General features: G+C 36.6%; 1 protein-coding gene across 2 annotated transcripts in view; it reads left to right on the forward strand.

Moving 5' to 3' along the window:
* The window catches only part of LOC106090950 (paramyosin, long form), a 64,161-nt gene that overhangs the window by 36,450 nt on the left and 1,126 nt on the right, over window positions 1–26,585 (forward strand). The window contains exons 1-5 of one of the 2 annotated variants that reach the window (XM_059364116.1): window positions 5,367–5,517; window positions 5,581–5,727; window positions 9,318–10,778; window positions 23,431–23,950; window positions 24,035–24,130. In XM_059364116.1, the coding sequence (XP_059220099.1) occupies window positions 9,952–10,778; window positions 23,431–23,950; window positions 24,035–24,130 (1,443 nt within the window). In that variant the 5' untranslated portion in view covers window positions 5,367–5,517; window positions 5,581–5,727; window positions 9,318–9,951. Of the gene's footprint in view, window positions 1–5,366; window positions 5,518–5,580; window positions 5,728–9,317; window positions 10,779–23,430; window positions 23,951–24,034; window positions 24,131–26,585 lie in introns of those variants that run through there. The other variant, XM_059364113.1, reaches the window with a different exon arrangement.

The following is a 26,585-nucleotide window of genomic DNA, read 5'->3' on the forward strand; positions in this document are numbered from 1 at the left end:
CTTTAATATATACCAGAAAAAAAGAGAGAAAAATAATGTTTATAAAGAGATAATACGACTGGTTTGAATCAAGACAGGTCATGTGAGAAGCCGTTTGGGTTGGCAACCCAAACACAAAATTCGTATAAAACTTTGGGGTCAAATAAACATGGGGGACGCCCTTCCCAAACGGATATGTTTACCGATTCGGATAATATGGGTATCAAATGAAAGATATTTAAGAGTAGAGTACGAACTTGATATTCCAATTCGACCTCACGTGTCGGTCAACATGCACCAAAAATCGGTAAACATGCACCGATTCGGGCAATATGGGCATCAAATGAAATAAATGAATAAAAAATCTTTTAGAAACTCACTTAGAAATTCTCACTCACTCACTTAGTCCATTGTAATACCACAGTAGCGGCAGATGAAGGCCTCTGGTGGGGATCGAACCGGGGACTCACGCACAGGCAATCTGGGCACTCTATCAACTCGGCTACCGATGCGATTAAGGCGTAATGAAGTATTGGACTAATCACGCTTCGATAGAGTCACTGGAATATCCTTCGATTCAGGCCCCATTTTGAGACCGACTTTCTAGTTCCCTATAACTGTGAGCCTCCCCGATACGCTCCTGAATGCCACATCTCCAATTTAGTTACCTGTCTCAAATCTCTCCTAACTAATTGTTCTTGTCAAATATCGAAATCGTTTTACTGAGCAGGCGTGAGGCGTCCATTCGTCTTCCTCGTGAACAGACAGATTTAAGTCTTCTTTGGGTTTACATTGAGCTGTGGCTGCCCACACTTAATCTGCATATCTATAGATCGGATATCTAGAATAGTCTCCAGTAGTGGGCATAGTCCTCAACGCGCTGCCATAGCAAGACGCCATGTTCTCTGCCATGTTCTCTAAACCTGTTGCATTATCCTGACATTGCACTTCTTCTCCATAAACCAAACTACTGAGTCGTAAGTAGGTTAGGTTAGGATAGAATGGCATTCCATTAGACTTATTTAGACAATCAAGGCCTATGGTGAAAATCGACTGCATACATTGATATGTGAGAAGTTTGCCCCTGCTGCTTAGTGGAATGTTCATGGGCAAAATTTGCAATTACATTTGAGCTGTTGGATGTACTTATGCCTACCAAAATCTTCACGAAATACGGGCTAAATGGATCCTTCAAAAGGCACAGCCTTCATGTAGACCGATCATCTCTAATTTTACTTTTGGTGCCCCATAATGTTTGCTGAGTTGCATGAAGCTTTGTGCGTAAAGTACGCTTATGACCTGCAACACCTACATGCGCAAGACATACATCACGGTTCTCTCAATGGGGGAATTAAGAAAAAATACCAAACTTAATTCCCCATTGATGTTAACATAACAAATTTGCTATTTTTACCATTGCTCTACAGGAGCTTCATAAACTTACTTAAAGACTAGTTTAAAAATAAATTTCCAGGTAAATTAATGTAAAATTGCTACAAAATAAAACATTATCCTCAAATTATATTCTAATTAAGAATTAGCTTAAGTATAATAAACATACTCTTGTATATGAAAAAAAAACACTCCCTCTATGAGTTTTGGCACAATTTGTTTTCAGTTTTAAGACAAACAACAACACAATATCCAAACACTTATTAAATTTCCTATATGTATACCCACCACCGAAGGATGCGGGTATACTCATTTTGTCATTCTGTTTGCAACACATCGAAATATCCATTTTCGACCCTATAAAGTAAATATATATTCTTGATCGGCGTAAAAATCGAAGACGATCTAGCCATTTTTATCAGTCTGTCTGTCTGCCTGTCCGCCTGTCCGTCTGTCCGTTGAAACCACGCTACAGCCTTTAAAAATAGAGATATTGAGCCGAAACTTTGTGCAGATTCTCTTTTTGTCCAAAGGTTAGGTTAGGTTCAAAGATAGGCTATATCGGACTACATCTTTATATAGCCCCATATAGACCGATCTCTAGATTTAAGGTCTTCGACATATAAACGTTGGGCATTGCAAATGGGCCATATCGGTTCAGATTTTGATATCCCATATAAACCGATCTCCCGATTAGACTGCGATTTTTGTCCGAATTGGCTGAAATTTTGCACAAAGTGTTCTGCTATGACTTTCAACAAATGTATCAAGTAAAGTTGAAAACGGTCTATAACCTGAGATAGCTGCCATATAAACCGATCTCCAGATTAGACTTCTTGAATCCCTGGAAGCCGTAAATTTTGCCCGATTTGGCTGAAATTTGGCATGCGGTGTTCTGTTACGACTTCCACCAATTGTGCCTAGTACGGTCCAAATCGGTCTATAAACTGATATAGCTGCCATATAAACCGATCTCCCGATTTGATTTCTTGAGCCCCTGGAAGCCACAATTTTTGTCCGATTTGGCTGAAATTTTGCATGTAGTTTTCTGTTATTACGCCCAACATCTGCATTTAGTACGGTTCAAATCGGTGTATAACCTGATATAGCTTCCATATAAACTGATCTACCGATTTGATTTCTTGTGCCCTACAAGTCGCAATTTTTGTCCGATTTGACTGAAATTTTGCACATAGTGTTCTGTGACGACTTCCAACAACTGTGATAAATACAGCCCAAATCGGTCTATAACCTGATATATTGGGTTGCCCAGAAAGTAATTGCGGATTTTTTAAAAGAAAGTAAATGCATTTTTAATAAAACTTAGAATGAACTTTAATCAAATATACTTTTTTACACTTTTTTTCTAAATCAAGCTGAAAGTAACAGCTGATAACTGACAGAAGAAAGAATGCAATTACAGAGTCACAAGCTGTGAAAAAATTTGTCAACGCCGACTATATGAAAAATCCGCAATTACTTTTTGGGCAACCCAATAGCTTGTTTTGTATAAATTTTAAGCACATTGCATGGTGGTGGGTTCCTAAGATTCGGTCCAGCCGAACTTTGCATGCTTTCATGTTTTTCTTTTTTTGCTTCAAGCTCCAAGTCTTTAAGGTTCAAGAAAACAATTTTCTTTTGCTAATGAGATTGTTTTTCATTGTTTGGCAAATGCTTTGAAATACAAAAGCTGCAAAAAAGAAACACTCAGTGAATTTGCTTTTGTTCTTCATACCCAGGCTATAAAGAGAAATATACAAATTATGAGTCCTTTGATAATAGCAAAAAAAAGGCTTTTGTATATCCTTTTACTGCCGCTATGACTGAAGAATCCAAAAATAAGGTGAAAATCTCATAGACATAGCATTAAAGACACTGAATGTTGGAGACCATAGTAGAAGTCGTTGTGTAAAATTTCAACCAATTCGTATAAAAATTGCGCCCTTAAGGGGCTCAAGAAGTAAAATAGGGAGATCGATTTATATGGGAGCTGCATCAGGCTATAGACCGATTCAGACCATATTGACACATATGTTGAGGTTCATGAGAAAAGTCGCTGTACAAAATTTCAGCCAAATCGCAAAATAATTGTGACCTCTAGATGCTCAAGAAGTCAAGAACCCAGATCGGTTTATATGGCAGCTATATCAGGTTATGGACTAATTAAAACCATATTTGGCACAGTTATTGGAAGTCATTACAAAACACTTCTTCCAAAATTTCAGCCAAATCAGATAAGAAATGCGCCCCTCTAGAGGCTCAAGAAGTCAAGACCCCAGACCGGTTTATATGACAGATATATCAGGTTATGGACCAATTAAAACCTTATTTGGCACAGTTATTGGAAGTCATTACAAAACACTTCATGCTTAATTTCAGCCAAATCGGATAAGAAATGCGCCCCTCTAGAGGCTCAAGAAGTCAAGAACCCAGATCGGCTTATATGACAGCTATATCAGGTTATGGACCGATTTGAACCACACTTAACATAGTTGTTGGAAATCGTAGCAAAACACCTCATGCTAAGCTCAAGAAGTCAAGACCCAAGATCGGTTTATATGACAGCTATATCAGGTTATGGACCGATTTAAACCACACTTAACACAGTTGTTCGAAATCGCTAAATTTCAGCCAAATCGGATAAGAAATCCCTCCCTATTGAGACAAGACGTCAAGATCCAAGATCGGTTTATGGGGCAGCTATATCAAAACATGTACCGATATGTCCCATTTACAATCTCAACCGCCCTTCAATAATAAGAAATTTTTGGGCAAAATTTCAAGCGGCTAGCTTTACTCCTCCTTAGCGTGCTTTCGACAGACAAACGGACGGACAGACGTACGGACGGACGGAAAGACGGACGGACGGAAAGACGGACGGACGGAAAGACGGACGGACAGACGGACGGACGGACAGACGGACAGATGGACGGACAGATGGACAGACGGACGGACGGACATAGCTGGATCGACTTAAAATGATATGACGATAAACAATATATATACCTTATGGGGTCTCAGAGGAATATGTCGAGGAGTTACAAACAGAATGACGAAATTAGTATACCCCCCTCGTATGGTGGAGAGTATATAAAAAAAAAACATTTTTCCAAAACCTTTCTAACGAAATGAGGCTTGTTCTTGCTATCGTCTTATAACGAAGCTCCTACCGCTAACAAAGATATTTAACATGGAGTTTGTTTGTTGCCCTTGTTTTTCATTCAATTTGCCTTCAAACTTCCTGTCTGCAACTTCCGTATTTACTTTCGTTTCTAAGAATTCACATAAAAAGTTGTCGTTTTCTTTCATTTTCTTATTCGTTCTCTTATGTCAAATACGGATGTAAAATGAAATTCCTTGTAAAAGTAAATTGTGGCATCATTCAATTGCATTGATAAAGACCTCAATAAAGGTGTGATACGAAAAGAAATGAATGCAAAACAAACGCATGTTTGGGTAGCTATTTGCAAAAATTGCAACAATTACTGAAAGTATTTAGAACGGGAAATCGAATGAAATGAAAGTTCAATGCATTGAATTTTGGCAAGTACATGAACAACAAAGTTACAAAAAAAAAAACACAGAGAAATACACTGAAAAAATTGAAACAAAGTTTTTACCTCTAAGGGCTTTCCACAGAAGATATGGTAAAACATATGTATTTCAAACAGATAGGATCCTTTTGGTCTGCTAGCTATTAATTTTTTCAATGGGTCATCAAACCATAACTCATGCCATTGCTTTTTAAAAAATCCCAAGTATTTCATCAGTTGAAATTTTTTTCTATTTTATATTCCCAATTGTTTTTGTTTTTGTTGTTCTATTTTTTTTTTTCTATGTGACCATAATCACGTTTTTTATTTGAATTTATTTTTACCTATTTGTTTGTCAATCGCCATTCCCTTTTCCACTTTGGCTAATGACAAAGCAAATTTGGCAATTAGAAAAAAATGGCTCATTACAGCCAATCAAACCACTTTGCCAGTCTTTTTTATATAGTTCAACCAGCAGCAAGTTAATTATTTTCTGCCAGTGCTTAAAATAAGATTTTGCAACAAAAAAAAATTAAGGAATTTTTCTTTTGAGTAGAAGAGAAAATATTTTATTTTAAATTATTACAAAAAACGCATATATTCCCCAAAAGTGGTATGCCTGTGAATTTATTAAAGCCATCTTCAAATGCTTATATGAAATTTTTTATAATTTTAGAAAACTTTATAAAACTGTGCTGTTATACAATCATCGAACAAAGAAACGCAAGGAAATTAAAAAAAAAAAATACTTAAAATTGCTTGGCCTATATGTAAATTGTCAATGGATTCTACTTTTGTTGAAGATTGATTTTCCATCGGAAAGGTTGGTGTTTTGGATTTTTTTTTTGGTTTATATCATGCTGGACAAGGTCAAGAGTCAGGAAAAGTGAAAAACCAAATGATTTTCAAGAACAAAATCTATGAGGACAAGTTGGCATAAAAAAAGTGTATCACAAAAATTTGGCATAATTCCATCCATTTTATACGCTACCCCATTAACCCCATTGTGGTGAAATTGCTTGTAACATCAGTAAAAGAGAAGATACATAGCCGATTTATCAACTGGTCGGTTCTTTGCAGGAGCTTGCCAAGTACTTGCCCCATCGATTTTACATAAGTGAGCTCGTAGTCCTATGTGTCCCGATATGATACCAATAGCTATACTGACCTCTTTCTTGCTTCCTTTCAGTAATAGCCTCGTCTTCTCACGATCTAAGTGCCCCCATAGGATTTTCGCCGTCCTACCGCCCGTTTCACTGTTCCACAATGTTGCATGCGCATTCGTCGCCCACTGCCTTAACACGGACTGCCTTAACACGGACTGCGTCGACCCAAAAGGTCTTCGGGTTAACCAAGTTTATTGACGGTAGTCCTCTGGCCTTCACCGCCAAATCATCTGCCCTTTCAATTCCCCTTACTTCGTTATGGCCCGGCACCCAAACGATGCGGATTTGCCCATCCTCAGAGAAGCACCACGCCACTTCAAGCAATCCTGATCGCCCGGATCTCCGCCTGCAGGACCGTATTATGGTCAGGCAGTCTAAAACAGATCTCAGTCTCTGGGTTCTCAATGTAGACCCCCAGGCACCTCTGTCCTTTAGCTTTGATCCTTCCGTGTAACATGATCTTCCAGATGGCAATACTAGGGTTCCCTCTATCCAAGACTGTGGCGATGGCAGCAGTGCCTCACACTCGACTTCAAGGTTCATCTCAAGCTTCCGTTCGGAAACCTCTTCCCTTCCTTGCAGGTTTCCTATCGTCGCCTCGATTATACCGCGATGGTATGAGCTGCTCCCATCCTCAATCCATTCTACCATCGCCTTAAGTCTCATAGCCGCAGTGGCTGCCTAACACTTAATCTGTATGTCAATGGGTCGGATATCTAGAATAGTCTCAAGTGACCTAGCGGCTAGCTTTACGCGTTCGACCGCTATTGTGATTTCGACAGACGGACGGACGAAAATGGATAGTTCGAATTAGAATTTCGAGACGATCAAGAATATATATACAATATTTCGAGATGTTACAAACGGAATGACTGGATAAGTATACCCCCATCCTATGGTAAAGGGTATACAAATGTGAAAACAGTCAACTTTTGGCATTTTTTCGTCAAAAAGGAGTACAATATTGCCATTTTTTTTAGAAAAAAATCATTCGAGTTATCAAAACACAAAGATGAAACTCCCACTTTGATCGTATATTTTTATTACCCCAAGTGGTCCCTAATAACATGCAACAAATGTTTTGCGTTATCCAAGGATTGAGGTCTCTATGGTCATTTCACTCAAAAATGCCAATATGCAAACATATTTCCCCAGTATGGGGATTTTGGGTATTTTCATCAAGAAATGTGTCCAAAATTTATACTTATTTTTTTGAGAGGAACTGTCGCGACGGTTGCAATAAGTACTTTCTCAAATTGATAGGCAGCTTTTGGAAACCACAGCAGCGCAGAGGTTAGCATGTGCGCCTATGATAGTGAAGGCCTGGGTTCGAATCCTGGTGAGAACATCAGAAAACATTTTCAGCTGTGGTTAGCCCATCCTAATGCAGGCAATATTTGTGAGGTATATATGACATATACAATATTTGTGAGGTATATACATATAATAGGGACCAAGCTTGCACCGAATCTATCCAATATGAAGCCCCAAATATTAAAGAAACCAAGATATTGGGTATTTTTGGCAAAATTTGGTAATTTTTGCTTATGATGCCCAATTTTCAGAGTAAATGGCGTACTGTAGTCAACTGGGAAACAGTGGGCTAAAACCGTTTACAGGAAATATAATAGGGACCAAGTTCTTAACGAATCTATCCAATTTGGAGCCCTAAGTATTAAAGAACCAAAATATTGGCAATTTTTGGCAAAATATTGTCATTTTTTCTTAAGATGCCCCATTTTTCAGAGTAAATGCTCCACTGTGGCCAACTGGGAAATAGTGGGCTTAAACCGTTTACAGGAAATGTAATAGGGACCACGTTCTTATCGAATCTATCCAATGTGAAGTCCTAAGTTGTAAAAAAAACCAAAATATTGGGTATTTTTGGCAAAATATTGTCATGCCCCATTTTTCAGAGTAAATGACCCACTGTGGCCTACTGGGAAATAGTGGGCTAAACCCATTACACAAAAAAATTATAAGGACCACGCTTTTTCCGAATCTATTCCACTTGGAACCGAAGTATTAAAGATATCAAGATATTGGGTATTTTTGGCAAAATTTGGTAATTTTTCCTCATGATGCCTTATTTTCAGAGTAATTGGCGCACTGTAGTCAGGTGGGATATAGTGGGCCAAAACCGTTTACAGGAAATATAATAGGGACCACGTTCTTAACGAATCTATCTAATTTGGAGCCCTAAGTATTAAAAAAAACCAATATATTGGCCATTTTTGGCAAAATTTGGTAATGTTTCCTTAAGATGCCCCATTTTTCAAAGTAAATGCCCCACTGTGGCCAACTGGGAGATAGTGGGATAAAACCCTTTACAGGAAATATAATATGGACCACGTTCTTAACGAATCTATCCAATTTGGAACTCAAGTACTAAAAAAAACCAAGATATCGGAGACTTTTCACGAAATTTGGTAATTTTTCCTAATGGTGCTCCATTTTCAGAGTAATTTGCTCACTGTGGCCAACTGGAAAATAGTGGGCTTAAATCGTTATTTAAAGGCGCCATTAAGTCACCTTGTCATATCGAGCATCATGGGCACTCGGTATTTAAGCAAAAGCAGGTGCCGCCCGGCTTCTCATTGAGACTCTCCGCTCGATACCGCTGAGTGTACGCCACTGCAGTTGCACCTACTCCACATGGGGCATTCATTGCTGCATAACTATTACTATTACACTATCCGCAAGCTGTGGGTGACTCCGGCAGCTCCCAGCTTAACTTCTCAAATAAAGGAAATCTGTCAACTTAACCTATTTCAAATCCACATTAAGTTTTTTTCAAATACCGATGCTGGTATTTAACTACGATTTGCAGCATTGCATTGTTCATTTTATTGAAAAGCCCTAAAGGCTAAATAAAACCCTATGAAAAACGAATAATAAATTTTAATTAACATTTTCCCTCTCGCCCTCTAAACCTAAATGCCCAGCAGTCAATGCAAAACCAAAGGATTTTACTGAAAACCTAAAATTGTTTCTTTCCTGTTGAAGGATTTATGCATATGTCAGCTCAAAAAAGTCAATCAATTAATTTGTTTTTTTTTATGTTATGTGCTACTCTTTTCATACTCTTGACCTTACCAGCAGTAAAAGGAAAATGCCAGCCTATGTGGCAAAGCAAACAAACAAAAACCTAAACCAAAAAAAAAATCTCACACAGTCTTCCTCTTTTGCTATAGGGAGGGAAGAAAAAGAAAAATCGTCAATTGACTTGAACAAATTCTTTTTATAGATCAACAAGTTTGAACACTTCATCTATTTGCCATCAAAGCAGACTGCAATTTACTCAAACGATTGTACAAACAATCAAAGCCTTCTTATCTCACAGCTACAGCCCTTTGACATTGTTTGACGAAGAGGATACGGAAGCAGCATTAAAAGCGTTGTCAGCTCGTCAACATTAACATTGTCGGCAGCAGCAATCAGCTGTTTTGGAAACGATTGTGGCATTCGAACGACGCTACTCAACATCTACGGCTGCTACATTGAATGAATTCTTTTGTTTTAAGAACACAATAATTGTAGCACACTCACACGCACGCACACACACACACACACGCAGGCAGAAATATTGACACCTTTGTAGTTCAGTATCAGCGATCACAGAGCAATTGTAGCTTTCAGTGTGCATGCAAAACAAAACAATAGAAAAAAAAAATAGAGAAAGCTTTTAGCCCCTAATACAAAGAAACGACCCTACCGAAACGGTTTATCTTAGCCCACCAACATCGAACTCGAACTTGCAAACAACGAACCCCCTGCATAAGACCCCAACGGCATACTCATACCACTGACACTTGTCACTTGTCCCCGCCCACATTACCAGCTTACCGCTCTCGCACCTTTAGCTTGCTGCAGCAGCATAAATGTCTTTGGCATACAGCTGTCGTCCCCCCACTCGGGTGCGCCGCCATGGTGCGGCCTATGAGGACAACTACGGCTATACCATGAACTACTATCAGCCAATGATAGACTATTTGGATGCTAAGGCCCAAAGACTCGATGTCTCACCGCCCCACCTGCCGTGGACCAGCGAGCGTGGCCTCAAGCAATATCGACCCTCGAACGCCATACGCCAGTACAAGACTGACGACATCATACGACTATCGCGCTCTGTTGCGGCTAGGGCCGATGAGATTTTACTAGACTTTCGTGTTAAAAAGCGTTCACCATTCAGTGTCGTTAAGTTGGTGGACGCGTCGCGTGTTACCAAACATTTAGCTCCCGATTCGATTTTAGAGCGAGCGCGTGAACGTTCCCGTCGTCGTCAGCGTGAATTCGAGGATCAAATACGCCAAGATACCTTAAAGATATTACAGCGCATACGCAAAATGGAGCTCGATACCGTCGAAATGTCTCAAGATTTCAAACGCTCGATCCGTGGCAAATCCGCTTCGGCCATTGCCAAGGCCTTGCTTTCCGAGTCCACGCGCAACATTACACAGGCCAGAAAGGATGAGGAGAACTTCATGTCTCAGTCCATGGCTCGCTCCGTGAGTCGCTCTGGCTCCTGTGTGCGTTCCGTATCGCCCGATGGCAAGGCACGCATCACCAAGCACACCTATCACATGGAGCTGATGGACGATCGCATGGTCGACAAACTGGACCATAGAGTTTCGTCCTCGTTGCACAATGTTAAGCGCCAATTGTCGAATTTGAATCAAAAAACCGTTGAGTTCTACGCTGATTCCAGGTGCGATTTAGAAACTAAGTGTTGGTTGTGTCGCAAAGTTTTGCGTAATCATCCTAAAATCAAAGATTATAGTTCCACATATGCCTATACCCATTAAAGCAGTCTTCTAGTAGTCTTCTAGTAGTCAAACTAAAGATCCTTAAAAGTGAGGTGTCCCACAAAGAAACTAAAAAGCTGCCTGCCATATACTTAAACCAAAAGACCAACATAAATTAAAAAAAAAAAAAAATAAACCTCAAATCTCAGGGATTGGCAGCGGCTACGGCCAGCTAGTGCCTAGATTTTTTTATGCCCAACAAACTCAATTGTACAAGTATGCTGTGCTTATGCAGACTAAGGGTAATTGTATAGAAGCTTGTTGGTTGTGTGCGGGGGAGTAGAGATGTGGCGACTATTAGTGTCTGCTTGCTATGAAATTCGAATATAGGTGTTTCGAGCAAACAATTCTGGTCTCACCACATGCCTAAAGCAAAAAAAAAAAAAACGCCAAGAATGCATGTTGCCAAAAAATCTAAGAAAAAAAAACTCTTCCTTCTTCCCACAATACGTCCTTTGTGGCCTTTTAGTGGCTTTGGATGCCTACATTTGTATTCACTTTTTGGTAGTACAACAACAAAAACATTTTTTTTAACATTTAACATAAAAAACAAACACAAAACACCCAACATTAATTTATATGAAAAAAAAAGAAAAACATTTTTTTTAAGAAACAATAAAACCTTCTCTTACAGTTGTTAATTTTTTTCAATTAAAATTTTTACATTTGTGAATTAGACAATTTATTTGGCTTTGTTGTCTTAGTTGCAAGCGAATATTGTTTTGGCTGCTTTTTTTTTTTGGGGAGGGGGGGATACTTTAAATTGTATTTATTTGGCATACATCATGCCTGCTCCTCTGCTTCTTATTCCCTTATGGCAGATGTCTGCTTCCCTTATCCCCTCTAAATAATTATTGATTTTATGCAAAACCATTTTGCAATGACATTCTATGGCATTTTAAACAACAAGCAAAAAGAAAAATTTTCTTTGAATGCTAATTGGACATAATTGTTTAATAATATTGACATGAATGTTCTAGCCGTGGGCAGAAGATTTTGTCATATAAGGACGACAATGATTATAAATATAAAAACAAAGTTTTACCATATGAGATTTAAAGGGTGGCATCTTTGAAATTCTGTAGGTGGATATGCTCTCTATTAAGTTTTCATAGGGTAAGGTGTAAACCTATCATACAACAAGTCTGTCATAGCTTTTATCAAAAAATGCAAAGAAATCCCAAAGGAGGATATATTGGACATAGAAAAATCTTTTATGACTCAAGATTGGCAGCAAGTCTTTAATGGCCATGTATCTATAAAGCAATTACTGGCGTTCAACAAAGTTTGCCAATGTACTTAAAATTCGTAAAATTAAGTTAAGAAATCATTAAATTAAGTACCATATTAACTAATTTCTAGTAAATGTATACTTAATTAGGAGAAATGTGTACTTTTTTCAACCAGATTCTTAATTCTTGCTAAAAATAATAACTTTGGGGTAACTAAAGATCTTTAAGGATTACTTTAAAGTTGGTTTTAAGTCATACTGTCACTTAGGGAGTTAACTCAGAAGTTCCTAAGTAATTCGAGAGCAGAATATGTATATTGAATATTCAAACTTTTTTACTTCGAAAGTTTTTCAGCTGCCCATTCCACAAACTTTGCTTCAGTTGGCGTATTTCGTAACAAGAAGTAAAGAAGGCATTAAATTAATTACGGAATGTATTAACTTGTAGTATATTTTTATTAAATTTAAAGACGTTTGTAAACTTTTGAACAGATTTTTAGATTTAGGGTTATTTTAGAACCATAAGGGTTACTTAAGAGAATTAAAAGTTACTTAAGAGCCTTAAGAATCATATTAAATTCAAAGACGTTTGTAATTTTTTAACAGACTTTTAATGTTTGTTAAAAACAGTTACTTTAGGGTTGTTTTAGAACCATAAGGGTTACTTGAGAGACTTAAAAGTTACTTAAGAGCCTTAAGAATCATACTAAACAAGGTTTAAAAGTCATCATTGTGAAATATGCTATAACCTAAAATGCCAAAGGGCATAACCTAGTCCAAAACAAGTAAACGCGTGCTTAGTTCGGCCGGGCTGAATCTTATATACCCTGGGTGGCATTTCTCGAGTTCTTTGCCCGGTATCTCTTTTTAGGCAAACAAAGGATAATGGATAAGAATTGCTTTGCTATTGGAGGTATATCAAATTATGGTCCGTTTCGGACCGTAATTGAACTCAATTTTGGAGACCATAGTATAAGGTATGGTGTAAAATTTCAGCCGATTCGGATAAGAATTTCGCCCTTTAGGTGCTAAAGAAACAAAATCAGGAGATCGGTTTATATGGGAGCTATATCAGGGTATAGACCGATTAAAACCTTCAACATGCGATATCAGACGTATGTTGAAGGTCATAAGAGAAGCCGTTGTACAAAATCTAATCCAAATCGGATAAGAATTGTGCCCTCTAGGGGCTTAAGGAGTATAATGGGGAGATCGGTTCATGTGGGAGCTGTATCAAGTCATCAACCGATTTAGACCATACTTGGCATAGTGGTTGCGAGACAAAAAAAAACACTGTATACAAAGTTTCAACAAAATCGGAAATAACTGCGCCCTCTAGAAACTCAAGCAGTCAAGATCCCAGATCGATTTATATGGCAGCTATATCAGGTTATGGCTCCTAGCTTTACTACTTTGAAAGTTAGGGTGCTGACGACAGACAGACCGTCGGACACACGGACGGACATGGCATCATCGAAATTTGCCTAACATTTAGTATGCAAAAATGCAAAATTTGCCCATGAGGAACAGGAGCAAACGTCTCACATATCAATGAGTGCAGTCCGATTCAAATTTTAGTGATAGTAAGAAAAATTACTTAAGAAAAAAACAGCTTTTTACCTCTGTTAAAGAAGCAGAAAAGCTGTTAGGATTTGTAGGAGTAGCTTTAAATAAAGAACTGAAGTAATGGTCTCCAGTTTTCGAACTTTTCAAGAAAACACATTTTCTTTATTTTAACTAATCTTTTATTAAACACATAAGCGTAGAAAGGCCTCTGAGGGGTGAGCCAAGCACCCCACAGAAAAGTTTTAAATGTGGCTTTAATAAGCCTAAGATCTTCAATCGGCAGATTGGAATATACAGGGGCTATATCAAGACATAGCCCGTTATAGCCCATTTTCGAACTCAACCGTGATTTCGGTGGACAGACGCATGGACATGCCTAGATCGAATTTGTCAAGTTCTTTGCCCGGCTTCTTTTTGAATGTTGAAGGTCAAAAGAAGTTGTTGCATAAAATTGCAGTCATATCGGATACGAATTGCGCTTTCTAGAGACTCAAGAAGCATAATCCGAAGAACGATTTCGATGGTAGATATATCAACCAATTTGAATCATACTTAACATAGTTATTGGATGTCATGCTACATTTCAGCCAAATCAGAAAACAATTGCGCCGCATAGGAGCTCAAGAATTGAAGTTCCAAAATCGGTAGATATGACAGCTATAGCAAAACATGAAGCGATACACTAATGGGAAGTATTTATGCGAATTTCAAGCGCCTAGCTTTATTTCTTTGAATGTTAGGGTGCTTTCCACAGACGCATGGATATGGCTACATTGAATCTTAAGATGTTTAGGAATATATGTAATTTATTGGGTCTTAGATCAATATTTCGATGTGTTACCAACAGAATAAGGAAATTGGTAAGCCCCTTATCCTATGATGGAGGGTATGAAAATATGTTCAGTAAATAATCAAATATTTTATATCCTGAATACTGTATTTAATCTGACATATATTGATTCGCAAAAGTTTCCTTGTATTTTCTCTAGGACCCAAAGCATACCTTGAAACAGATGCGAAACTAATCATTAGTTAAATAGGTTTTTGATACAATTGTTGTCATTCATCTTTTACATGCAAAGCTTTCAGCAAACTTCTATACTCTATCATATTTCTTATATGATTTCCAATAAATGATTCAAATTATTATTTGTTCTTCTTCCTAATGTTCTTCGACATTTGATTTTCATATGTGTTACTAAACTATTGCGTATTGCGTACAGTATTAAGAGTATTGGTATTGGATCGTAATAGGCTCAGTACTCTTCACAAATTTTGACTTGGCAATAAAATGAGGTATTGAAGTTCAAGCTGAAGATTCTGGTTTTTTTCATGCGCCCTCTAGAGGCTCAAGAAGTCAAGATCTCAGATCGGTTTATATAACAGCTATACCAGATTATGAACCGATTTGAATCATACTTAAGACAGTAGTTGGAAGTGATACAATACGTGCAAAATTTCATCCAAATCGGATGAGAATTGCGCCCTCTAGAGGCTAAAGAAGTCTTGACCCAAGATCGGTTTATATGGCAAGGTATATCAAAGCATGGACCGATTTATGGTCCTTTATGGGGCCTCAAACGCATATTTCGAGGTGTTACAAACAAAATGTTGACATTAGTATACACACGTCTCATGGGGGAGGGTATAAAAATGTTCGAGACATCTTTTAAATTTTCCCAAAACAAGGTTTTTTAATAATGAATAAGTGGAATGTGATAGAGAAGATATTGAAGTTTTACAAAGAAATATTGCACAGTGTAAATATCTTGCAGTGATTAGCTTGTGTGGTAGTTTTTTAGCCTCTTTTTGAGAAAATTTCATATGATATACCTACAATTTAGCGAACTATGAACTATAGGTCAGCCATATACTTTGGCACTGCCTTGATAACAGCCCTAAATAACTTGATAAAGATTCAAAGCTTACTGCCCACTAAAAGTTGCGATTTCTATGTCCGATTGTCAATAAGTCTGGCAAATTTTAACTCAGAAATAGCTACAAAATTATAGAACAAAAATCATAAATAAAAACTCTCTTCAGTAGATTCAATGCATATAATGTAAAGAAGAGAAGATGTATGCTATACATCTTCTGTTCTTTAAATTGATTTAAAGAACAAGACATCTTTCAGTTTATAATTTTGTTTCTTTAAAGATGAAACTTAAATAAATTATACCATCAAATAGCAGCTTATTCAAAAAAAAGCAGGAAATAATAAATTCTAACTTAAAATTTCATTATATATTCATTAAACAAAAAATAGCAATTAAATGTTTTTCACACTAAAAAGAGCATTTGCATTTCATAGACTTCACAGAAGACCAACTAATGTGACTAAGGAAATTTTATTGTTTCTAAGATTCCTATGCATATGATGTTTTGACATAATGTCAACAAAAAAGTAGGCTGTCATTGCTGATTTTTTTTGAATTTTGCTCCCTCCCCCACTTTCCCATGGAAACAATGCAAAGAACCTCAAAGTTAGCCCCAAGCAAAAATTTAGAAATTTTCGAAAAAATTTCTCTTTTCTTTGTCATGTGACAATGTCCTTCAGTTAAAGCAAGGGAAACAAAAAAAAAGAAAACAATTCACTTGACGTATTTTTTCATTTTAAAATGGCCAGCAAAAAAAAAAACAGCTACCCATCCATCCATCCATCGCACTATGAAATGACAATGTAGAAAAGCAAAACAAACAAAAAACAAGAAATATGCAGATATTCAAATTGTAAGAAAATACATTTCAGTTTTCAATATGACAGCAAGAATAACAAAAGCACACAGACACATACTTTTGCACATGTACGTATACATGTGTGCATATACTTGTAGTGATGGATGTATGTTTTTGCGTAAATGCTATTCAAGAATTTAGAGGAAAAAACAATACAGCTCCCCCTCGTTGAAGAAAGATGTGTACGTATGTATGTATGTACATATTGTATGTTATCTATATGTAGGTGTGAATCTGTATGCAGGGAATATGAAACGATATATTGTTTCTTTTACTTTGCTGATGCTTATCTATCGTCGAGTATGCCTGTGTATGTGTGAGTTTGAGTATTTTCAAAATCGTTGCCAAGTTTTCAGATTTAGTAATTGAAAATAGCCAAATACTAATGTTTGTTTTTTTTTTTTTTTTTTTTTTTGATGCTTAGGGAGAATGAGGGGTGTTTGGGGGTTTTATATGTTTTTCACTTAAGTATTATGTTTGTTGTTTTGGCCAGCCTCATGTTAAGATGTTATGCAAAATAAGACATAATGTCTTGCAATATGATTCACATACTAGATACTGTTGTCATAGGAATTATAGCGAATATGCATAGGTGATTTCAAAATTCCTTAAGTTATATGTAAGTGTATAGGTATGGATATACCAAAGGAATTATTCTATATGCATATACACTAAGTTGGAGAAATGTTGTTGGACCACCACACTGTATGCTTAAAAGAAGGCATACAGATTTAAAAATAGGGCACTATAATTCTATAGTTTGTATGTAGGTGAATGAAAGCAGAAAAGTAGAAGTTGATAAAATTAGAAAGTAATGTGTTAGAAAAACCCAGTAGATTTGTCATTACAAAGTAATAATTGTCGTACTATTAATAAAGCACCTAGTTGGGCGCCAGTTTTTGGAATATAAGAAATCTATATGAAAAACATCTTTACAATGTTTCACTTGAGTTTCTAACTAAAATAGGTAGACTAATTATTTTAATTCTTAAAATGTTCACATCCCGCTTAACTGAACCCAGCCCGCTCCGCCTTCGTTAACACCAAGCGAAAAATATGATTTTTCTACAATACCATATGTATCTCCCCAGAGTAATTTGTTTATCTACTCTCAAGTCATGCCATGTTTGGCAAATATTCCCATTTGGGCGGAGGTTTTGGAGTTCCATATTGTCAAGATCGTCCTTATACCAAATTTGTTATATCAAATTCGTACTCTACTCTTGAATACCTTTCATTTGAGTTCCATATTGTCCTCATAGGTCCACTTTTATGGTACTTTCGGGTAAGGGGGAGAGTCTGACCCCCTTCCGATATCAACAATATTCGTAATCTACTCCCTAACCTTTTTTGAATCGCATATTATCATTGCCGTCTATTATGCCTATTTGAGGGGGCTTTGTGGTCGGGGCGGCCCATTCGTACCTGTATCTAATATTTATTATTAAATTAGTACTCTACTCCCGAATACCATTCATTTGAGTTCTATATTGTCCCGATCGGTCTACTTTAATTTTTGGGTGGTGATTTTTTGGGTAAAGAGGAGAGTCCGCCCCCTTCCGATATCAACAAATTATAATATGGCCTATTGCTCCTTCCAGACCATATTCGTAATCTACTCCCTAATACCTTTCATTTTAGTCCCATATTGTCATTATCGTTCAATATGCCTCTTTGAGGGGATTTTGGGTCGGGGCGCCCCCTAGCTAACTGGTCCTAATATTTATTATCAAATTAGTACTCTGCTCCCGAATACCTTTTATTGAAGGTCCATAGTACCCGATCGGTGCTTTTTCATTTTTGGGTGGTGCTTTTGTGTAAGGGGGAGAGTCCGATATTAACAAACTATATAGCCTATTATACCTTCCAAACTATATTCGTAATCTACTCCCTAATACCTTTGATTTGCGTCCATATTGTCAATATCATCTAAAATACCTATTTGAGGGGGTTTTGCTGTCGGAGCGGCCCCCTAGGCACCTGGACCCAATTTCTAATATCAATTTTGTATCCTACTCTGGAACACTTTAGTCCTATATTGTACCGATCGGTCTACTTTAATTTTTGGGTGATGCTTTTGGGGTAAGGGGAGGGTCCGCTCACCTTCCGATATCAAAAAATTGTATAGCCTATTATTTCTTCACACAATCTGAGAAAACTTCAAGAAAATCGGTTCAGCCGTTCTCGAGTCTATGCGGAACAAACAAACAAACAGACAGCCAAACAAATACATTATGAGTTTTATATAATAGATAAGATTCTGCATTAAAAATTTTATTCAACTCCATATTGCCCAACTTATGAACATAAAGTTTAATTATTTTTAGAGAAAAGCATACCAAAGAACTCTTAAAAAGGTTAATAAGAAAGTGGTGTCATTTAAGCATTTGACTGGTTTCTTTAATCACGATTTCTTCCCCGCCAAGAGCTTTTCAAACAATTTGCTAATATTGTACTTAATATTTGTTATTTTTATTTGGCTTTAAAACACTAATAAGCATTTTTGGAGCCACTCGTTGGGCGCCAGTTTGTTAATATCAGAAATCTTAATGCAAAATATCTTATATCAATACATATCTCAGTTTTTTGTATAATCAAAAATCACTATTGAAAAAGTTATATGTGATGAAAATTTGTTAAAACTTTTATATGCGTTAAGACAACCTCGCGTTGGGCGCCAGTTATATCGTTATCGAGAATCCCCATAATATAAAATGCTAATACAAATTACATCCAATTAGAATACAGATGCCATGGTTCTACAACTTAAATCTGTCCTAATATAACTCCACGTTGGGCGCCAGTTTTGGGAATGATCGATAAACGTTTCAAAATGTTGTTTCAATATCTGAAAACACTATACAAAGCCCAACATCAATCTACATTCCAATGTTTGGTATGATCGAAAATCGTTTTTGAAAAGTTAAATATCATGAAAATTAATAATGTGTGTTATAGCTGACCATAAATTGTAAAATTTCCAGTTGGTTCAGCTTCAGGTCCGTAGTTTAAAGACACAAAAATGCTGCGATATTTCGATTAACATTGTCAATCATCCTCTGGAGACATTAAAACTGTTGAAATTGTGAAAATGAGTTGACATTCTCTTTTCCGGACTTTCTATCTAAAAAGTTGTAATATTTTTGTATGCATTTAGAGAGCTCCATGTATTTGAGTATCTAAAGTCCCTAAAGCATGTGCAAATAAATTCCAATTGGATAATTACCATATTTTTGAAAGTGGCGCCCAACATGTAGAATAATTAAACACTTTTTAGATGGAGAATAATAACTTAAAAAAGTTTAATTATTCTACACGTTGGGCGCCAGTATTAGGAATGATCGAAAAACTTTCAAAAAATTCCATTTGTATAACTACTGTGCCTCATTTTAGTACTGGATAAACTAGTCGTGAAGAACAACGATAAAACCCAAAAAAAAAAGTATAGACAACTTTGTGCGGCTTCGATCGGCTGACTCTATTTCATGTGTGATGTTTGATATCACTCTCACTTTTCAGTGAGGTAGTGCACTGCTTTAGTCCCTTCTAGACGTGCGGACAAGAAAAAATTGACTCAGAATGATGATGATCAAGAAAATATATAATTTATAGGGTCTCAGATCAATATTGAGAGCCAGTGGTGCTGCCAATCTAAGCATACATGCAGTAGCTCATAGCATTACCTGCTGCTTCGAGCTTGAGGACAGTTTTATACATTTGAAGAACATCAATTACCATTGGTTGACAACTATAATAATAATTCTAATGAGAGCTGGAGGGTAAAACCCAAAGCTTTAAACCTTTACTCCACAGCTCTGATTTTAACATTGAAATATTTATATTAAGCTTGGGGGCCACTTTAGCGCAGAGGTTAGCATTTCTTCCTACGGCACCGAACTCCTAGCCTCAAATCCTGGCGAGAACATCAGATAAAAATGTTCAGAGATGGTAATCCCCTTACTAATGCTGGTGGCATTAATGAGGTATTCGACAAAGTAAAACTTCTCTACTAAATGGTGTTGTTCCTCTACTTGCTATTCGGACTCGAAAATAAAGCTTAATCTTAAAATGAACAGCTCTCATTGACATGAGAGAAGTATCACTGCTGTTGCTTAATAGAATGTTCCTGGGTTCGTTTTCAAAACCTCGACTACGCAGTTCTATTTGATAACATTGAAATACTGTATATTTATATAAAGCACTACGTTGGGCGCCAGTTATTAGAATGACATATACCACAATAGAAAATTTTGATATTTTTTCGAAGTACACGTTTTCAAAAACCATAAAATGATCGCCCCAATATAACATCCCGGTTCCACCGAACAGAACTAGTCTGTAATACGTAGAATGCGTGATTTTAAGCCACTGCTACATATCAGATCATTTTTGGGCTTTGGTTACTACTTCACTACAAATGTTTTAGTGGCTAAGCAAATAATGGGGTATCTTTTCATGGTCTACACGTTACAGATCAAGTCAAATTAATCTGTTTGCAGAATATCGCTATAATATTACCCGACACAATACAGGGTTTCTTTCCATGAAGCTAGAGTACAAGAATAAAATACAACCAAGTGATTAAAGTTTAATACTAAAAGCTAATTTAGAACCATATATAGATGGATAAATAATGCTCCGGAGGCCACTGTAGCGCAGAAGTTAGCAACGCTGAACGCTTCGGTTCGAATGCTGGCGAGAACATTAGAATAAATTTTCAAAAGTGGTTATCCCCTCCTAACACTGGCGACATATATAGGTACTGTACCATTTGGTATGGAAGCCATGTGAAAACTTATCCCCGAAGAGATGTTGCTATAAAAAAGAGAACCCTTTGTGAGGTAATATGCCTGGTTAAAACCTAGCCCAAAAAAGATGTCGTACTGCGGCACGCCGTTCGGACTCGGCCCTTATCATTGAGCTTAAATTTGAATCAGACAACACTCATTGATATGTGAGAAGTTTGTCCCAATCTCCAAATTATAATCCATAATGGAATGAGTTATAATGAAATTTTTCTTCTTTTCAATACTGGTCTTTAGAATTAATCTTTTTCTAAGCAGATATAGAAAAGCAGAATATTTTAGTGTATTACTTAATATGATGTATTATTCAATAATTTTGCTATAATACTTTCATATTTCTTATAGCTAAGTTAAGTCATTGTAAATACGATATATATGCTTCTTTTAGAAATATTACCTTCAACATATCTCTAAGTAGACATGCATCTCTTAATATATACATATACATATCTAGTATATGCACATATTTTCAAATTTTTAGTAAAATTCACTAAAATTAATAGAAACCAATGGTATTTTGTTTTCTATTATACGAAATTGGCCTCAACTAAAATTAGGTAAACATTTCTCATTCTATTAACCTGGTTGTGTTAAAGCAAACCCCACTAGCAAACAAAATATATCTAGCAAAAATACCTTGATTTAATTTTGTACAATAGTTGCCATAGCCAATGAATGATGTTTTGCATTTAATATAGATTTTATTGAACTATATACCTAAGTATGTATTAACGCGTATGGCATGAATCAGAGCAGAACAAAAAGTTAAGAATATTTTTAGTTTTGTAACACTAACAACAATTTAACATAACAATTAGTCATTCTGTCAAATTGTCGAAAAAAAAATCTAAAGCGACCCTACCAAATCAAAAATGAGAAAAAAAACGAAATGAAAAACAATTACAGACATATCGTGCCTTGTGTTAGCACATTGTTTGCATGACTCATGAAACTATGCAATTCTTCAAATTCGCTTACAACATTTAACACAAAAGTGTTTGTTTTCCACCTTTAACCCATCTGCGTTGATCTATTTAAAGATGTGATGAAATTTATTGAGATCAATAGCGATTTGTCACAGTCTAAAGAATTTGACAAGTTCAGTACATGCCATTGTTTGGCCATTAACTACGCACAAGAATGACATAACGTATGTGTATATGGTATGGTCAAAAGCCAAGAAATTGTTGCTTAAATGTGTTTTGAAATATTTTGGTATTTATTTTGGCAATGAATGTACTTATTTTCTGGGCAATTGTCCTAAAATACCTAGTGACGTTTTTCCGAAAAGTCTTTTTTTTTTGATGGAATCTTGACAACAATTTGTTTTTGGGAAGCAAAAAATTTAAATTTTCTTCTTAAGAAGAAAAACGATTTGTACCGGAGCTTTTAATCTAACAAGAGCATTGTGACCTTAAAACAAAATTAATGTGCTCCCCATCCCTTGGTCTTGTCTTTAAAAATCTGTAACCCATAATTGTATTCCAATTTATGAGAGAAATTTTCAAAAAAAAAAAGCTCTAATTAACCACTTGTGTTCATTCTATTGCTACTCATATTAATTTTTAATGATTTGAGGTCTTTTGAATGGATTGTTAAACATGTTCCTAAGTGTAATCGATCTCTTATAGATGTGTAATAAGTATAAAACCGTACGCGCCTGAAAGTATGCTACACTTCGATGGATGATGAAATAATAAAATAATTTAATGCACTACTACATCGACTTGGTTATGAGAGCTAGGGGAAGTAGGCCTTCTTAAGGGCCTCTACTGAAAGACAAAAAACCTAAATATCAAACATATTATCAATCAAATTATCTTTAGTCTTACGTCTTACCAATGACTAAATCTATCATCCCAAAATCTTATCAACAACTGAATTTAATGGGCTAATGTAATGTGCCCAACTTTTTGTAAGAAAATTTTATTGAAAACAAAAATTTATTCACTGTTATTTCTATAAAATGGCAAAATTTAAAAATTGTATGCATGTAATGTACTTGCCAAACAAACTATCAAAATCCTTAGCAACTGGCTTACCTAAAAATAAAGAAAAAAATACGTTAGTATTGCAGTTATATAAGGTAAATTTTCCAAATCACAGCAAATCAAATCAAATTTCTTTGAGGTTTTTCCCTTTTAATTATTTTTTGTTTGTTTTTTTAATAATAAACCAAAAACTAATCGTTTAATCTTATTTGTTCGTTCCCTATAGCAAACAAACCTCCATTGAAATTGAGCAGTTGAATGCTCGCGTCGTTGAAGCCGAAACCCGCTTGAAGACCGAAGTCCAACGCATCAAGAAGAAGTTGCAAATCCAAATCACCGAATTGGAAATGTCCTTGGATGTTGCCAACAAGACCAACATCGACTTGCAAAAGGTTATCAAGAAGCAATCTTTGCAATTGACCGAAATCCAAGCCCACTATGAAGATATCCAACGCCAATTGCAATCCACCATGGACTCTTATGCCGTTGCTCAACGTCGTTTGGGTGTCATGAATGGTGAATTGGATGAAGTTCGCTCTCAATTGGACAGCTCTGTTCGTGCCAAGCGTACCGTTGAAATCCAATTGGAAGAAGCCAACACCCGCATCAATGAATTGCATGTTACCAATGTTAACTTGGTATCCATCAAGACTAAATTGGAACAAGAATTGAGCGTCATCCAATGTGACTATGAAGAAGTCAGCAAGGAATTGCGTCTCAGTGATGAACGTTACCAGAAGGTTCAAGTAAGTAAAAAAAAGCTGATTTATCTAAATTCAAAAATAAAAGAATATGGTTTTAAATAAAATGCCTTTCTTATCTTTGTTTAGGTTGAACTTAAGCACAGCATTGAACAAATCCATGAAGAACACGAACGTATTGTCAAGTTGGAAACCATCAAGAAGTCCTTGGAAGTCGAAGTCAAGGTAAGGTCTTTGAAAAGTGGAAAATTTATTCCATGAAACATGGAGTTTCATAAAATAATAATTTAAGGAAAGCTGGCTGGGAAATTTTGGTTCCTTTCTGTTCAGCAGAAATCACCTTGTCTAAAATCTTTCAAGAACCTTAATACCCATAAAGAAACAAAGATATTTCATTCCACGTAAATTTGCCCATAAACATTCCATTTAGGAACAGAGGTAAACTTCTCACATGCCACTATACATATACACCTACTGGCTTAGGTGTATGTCCATAGTGGCACGGGTAGGATTAACATTCGCACCATCTTTTCAACCCAACCCAAACTTCTCACAGGGACCTCCTTTTTGTAACCGAGTTCGACCTGCGTGCCACAGTCGCTGTTGTAGCCACATTTCCATGTGGAGGTGGTGATCCTCGTCAAGCTATTATAGGGGAGCAAGCTTGTCTATACGACCGATCGGCGTGGGAAAATGATGGCTATTGCCTATTTAAAGGCGCCAATAACTCGCCTTGTAGAATCGAACATCATCGGAACTCAGTATTCAAGCAAGAGCCGGTGCCACACGGCCTCTCACTTAGACTCGATACCGCTGATTGCCGCTCCTTCGTATGGAGCATTACACTATCTGCACTTGTGGACGTCCCCAATAACACTCAGCTAAGTTTCTCGTGATAACAAAGAACAGCGCACATATTGCAGCTCAAAGTTCCAGCCTGTATGATGTCCATAGGAGAAGTTTTTACATGGGTACTATGCCATTTAAAAACATCTCCACATTGTAGTACCAGCATTAGGAGGAGAAGCAGATTGACATTCATGTATACTGTAGTGTAGGGTGTGAACACGATTTGATTGAGATCAAAAATTAATCATTTATTGGCAGGCACTGAAAAAATGTTTTTGTGTTCCCCTATGCCGACGTGGCGTAGAGATTGGCATATCTGCCTATGATGTTGAAAGCCTGGATTAAAATCCTGGCGTTACTAATGCTACATTTGTGTGGTATCCTGTTAAAACTTCTCTACCAAGTGGTGTCGCTATGCGGCATGCCGTTCGGACTTGGCAATAAAAAGGAGGCCCCTTATCGTTGAACCTAAACAATAATAGGACAGCATAAATTGATATGGGAGAAGCATCCTCTGTTTCTTAATGAAATGTTCATGAGAAATTTAGTAGTAGGAGCTGTAGTAGTCAAGAAGGCTTTTTTGAAAGCACCTCAATTGCTGCCAGGAAGTGATTTGAGATCATCGTCTCTACTTCTGCCTCTGTCACAACATGCACTAGCATGTGCGGTGGATCTATTTATTAATATGATTAAATATTACGCCGAGCATTTTAGGACAATAGGCAAGATCTGTAAAGAAGGAGATTGACAGTCATCGCCACTGTAGTGGACAGCTTGAAGACTATTTTATTGAGATCAAAAATTGATCATAGCCTAGATCACTTTCTACTTCTGAATCTGTTACCACTTACAGTTACATGTGCGGTGGACCTGTAAAAGCGATTCAATGTGGCACCCAATATTTGAAGATTGGTTGGAAGCAGATTGGTTCCCCCACACTTTAGTAGAGAGTGTGAACACGATTTTATTGAGATCAAAAATTAATCGCCTTTTGGCAGGCGTAGATTTTAATAGGGAATATAACCTCTACTTCTGAATCTGTCACCACTAATTGTAACATGTGCGGTGGAACTGTAAAGCCGATCAATTGTGACACAAAGTATTCGGGGATAGTAAGCAAGATCGGTGAGGAAGCCAATTGGCATTCCTCCACACTATAGTGGAGAGTTTGAAATTGATTTTATTGCGAACAAAAATTTATCATTTATTGTCAGTCATATATTGGGTTGCCCAAAAAGTAATTGCGGATTTTTTAAAAGAAAGTAAATGCATTTTTAATAAAACTTATAATGAACTTTAATCAAATATACTTTTTTTACTTTTTTTCTAAAGCAAGCTAAAAGTAACAGCTGATAACTGACAGAAGAAAGAATGCAATTACAGAGTCACAAGCTGTGAAATCCGCAATTACTTTTTGGGCAACCCAATATTTTAATAGTGGTCTTGCTATTTTTCGACACATTCGGAAGGAACTTGAGAATATCATTTCTACTTCTGACTCTGTCACTACTTACAGCAGTGAAACGCAAAAAACGGTCAAATGTGACACCGATTAGTAGGCAAGATTGATGAGGAAGGAGAGTGTGGAGGAATGCAACCTCCACACTTTAGTGGTGGGTTCGAAGACGATTTTAGTGAGAACAAAAATTGATAATTTATTGGCAGATATAGATTATAATAGTGGCCGTTGCTATTTTTCAACTCTTTCGAAAGTGACTTGTGGCACCTAATTTTTGGGCATAGTATAGAAGATTGTTGAGGAATGGCGATTGACATTACTCCACACTTTAGTGGTGGTTTGGAATACAATTTTATTGAGAACATCACATTT

This window comes from Stomoxys calcitrans, chromosome 1 (genome assembly GCF_963082655.1).
Source record: "Stomoxys calcitrans chromosome 1, idStoCalc2.1, whole genome shotgun sequence".
In the NCBI taxonomy this organism is placed as follows: Eukaryota; Metazoa; Arthropoda; class Insecta; order Diptera; family Muscidae; genus Stomoxys; species Stomoxys calcitrans.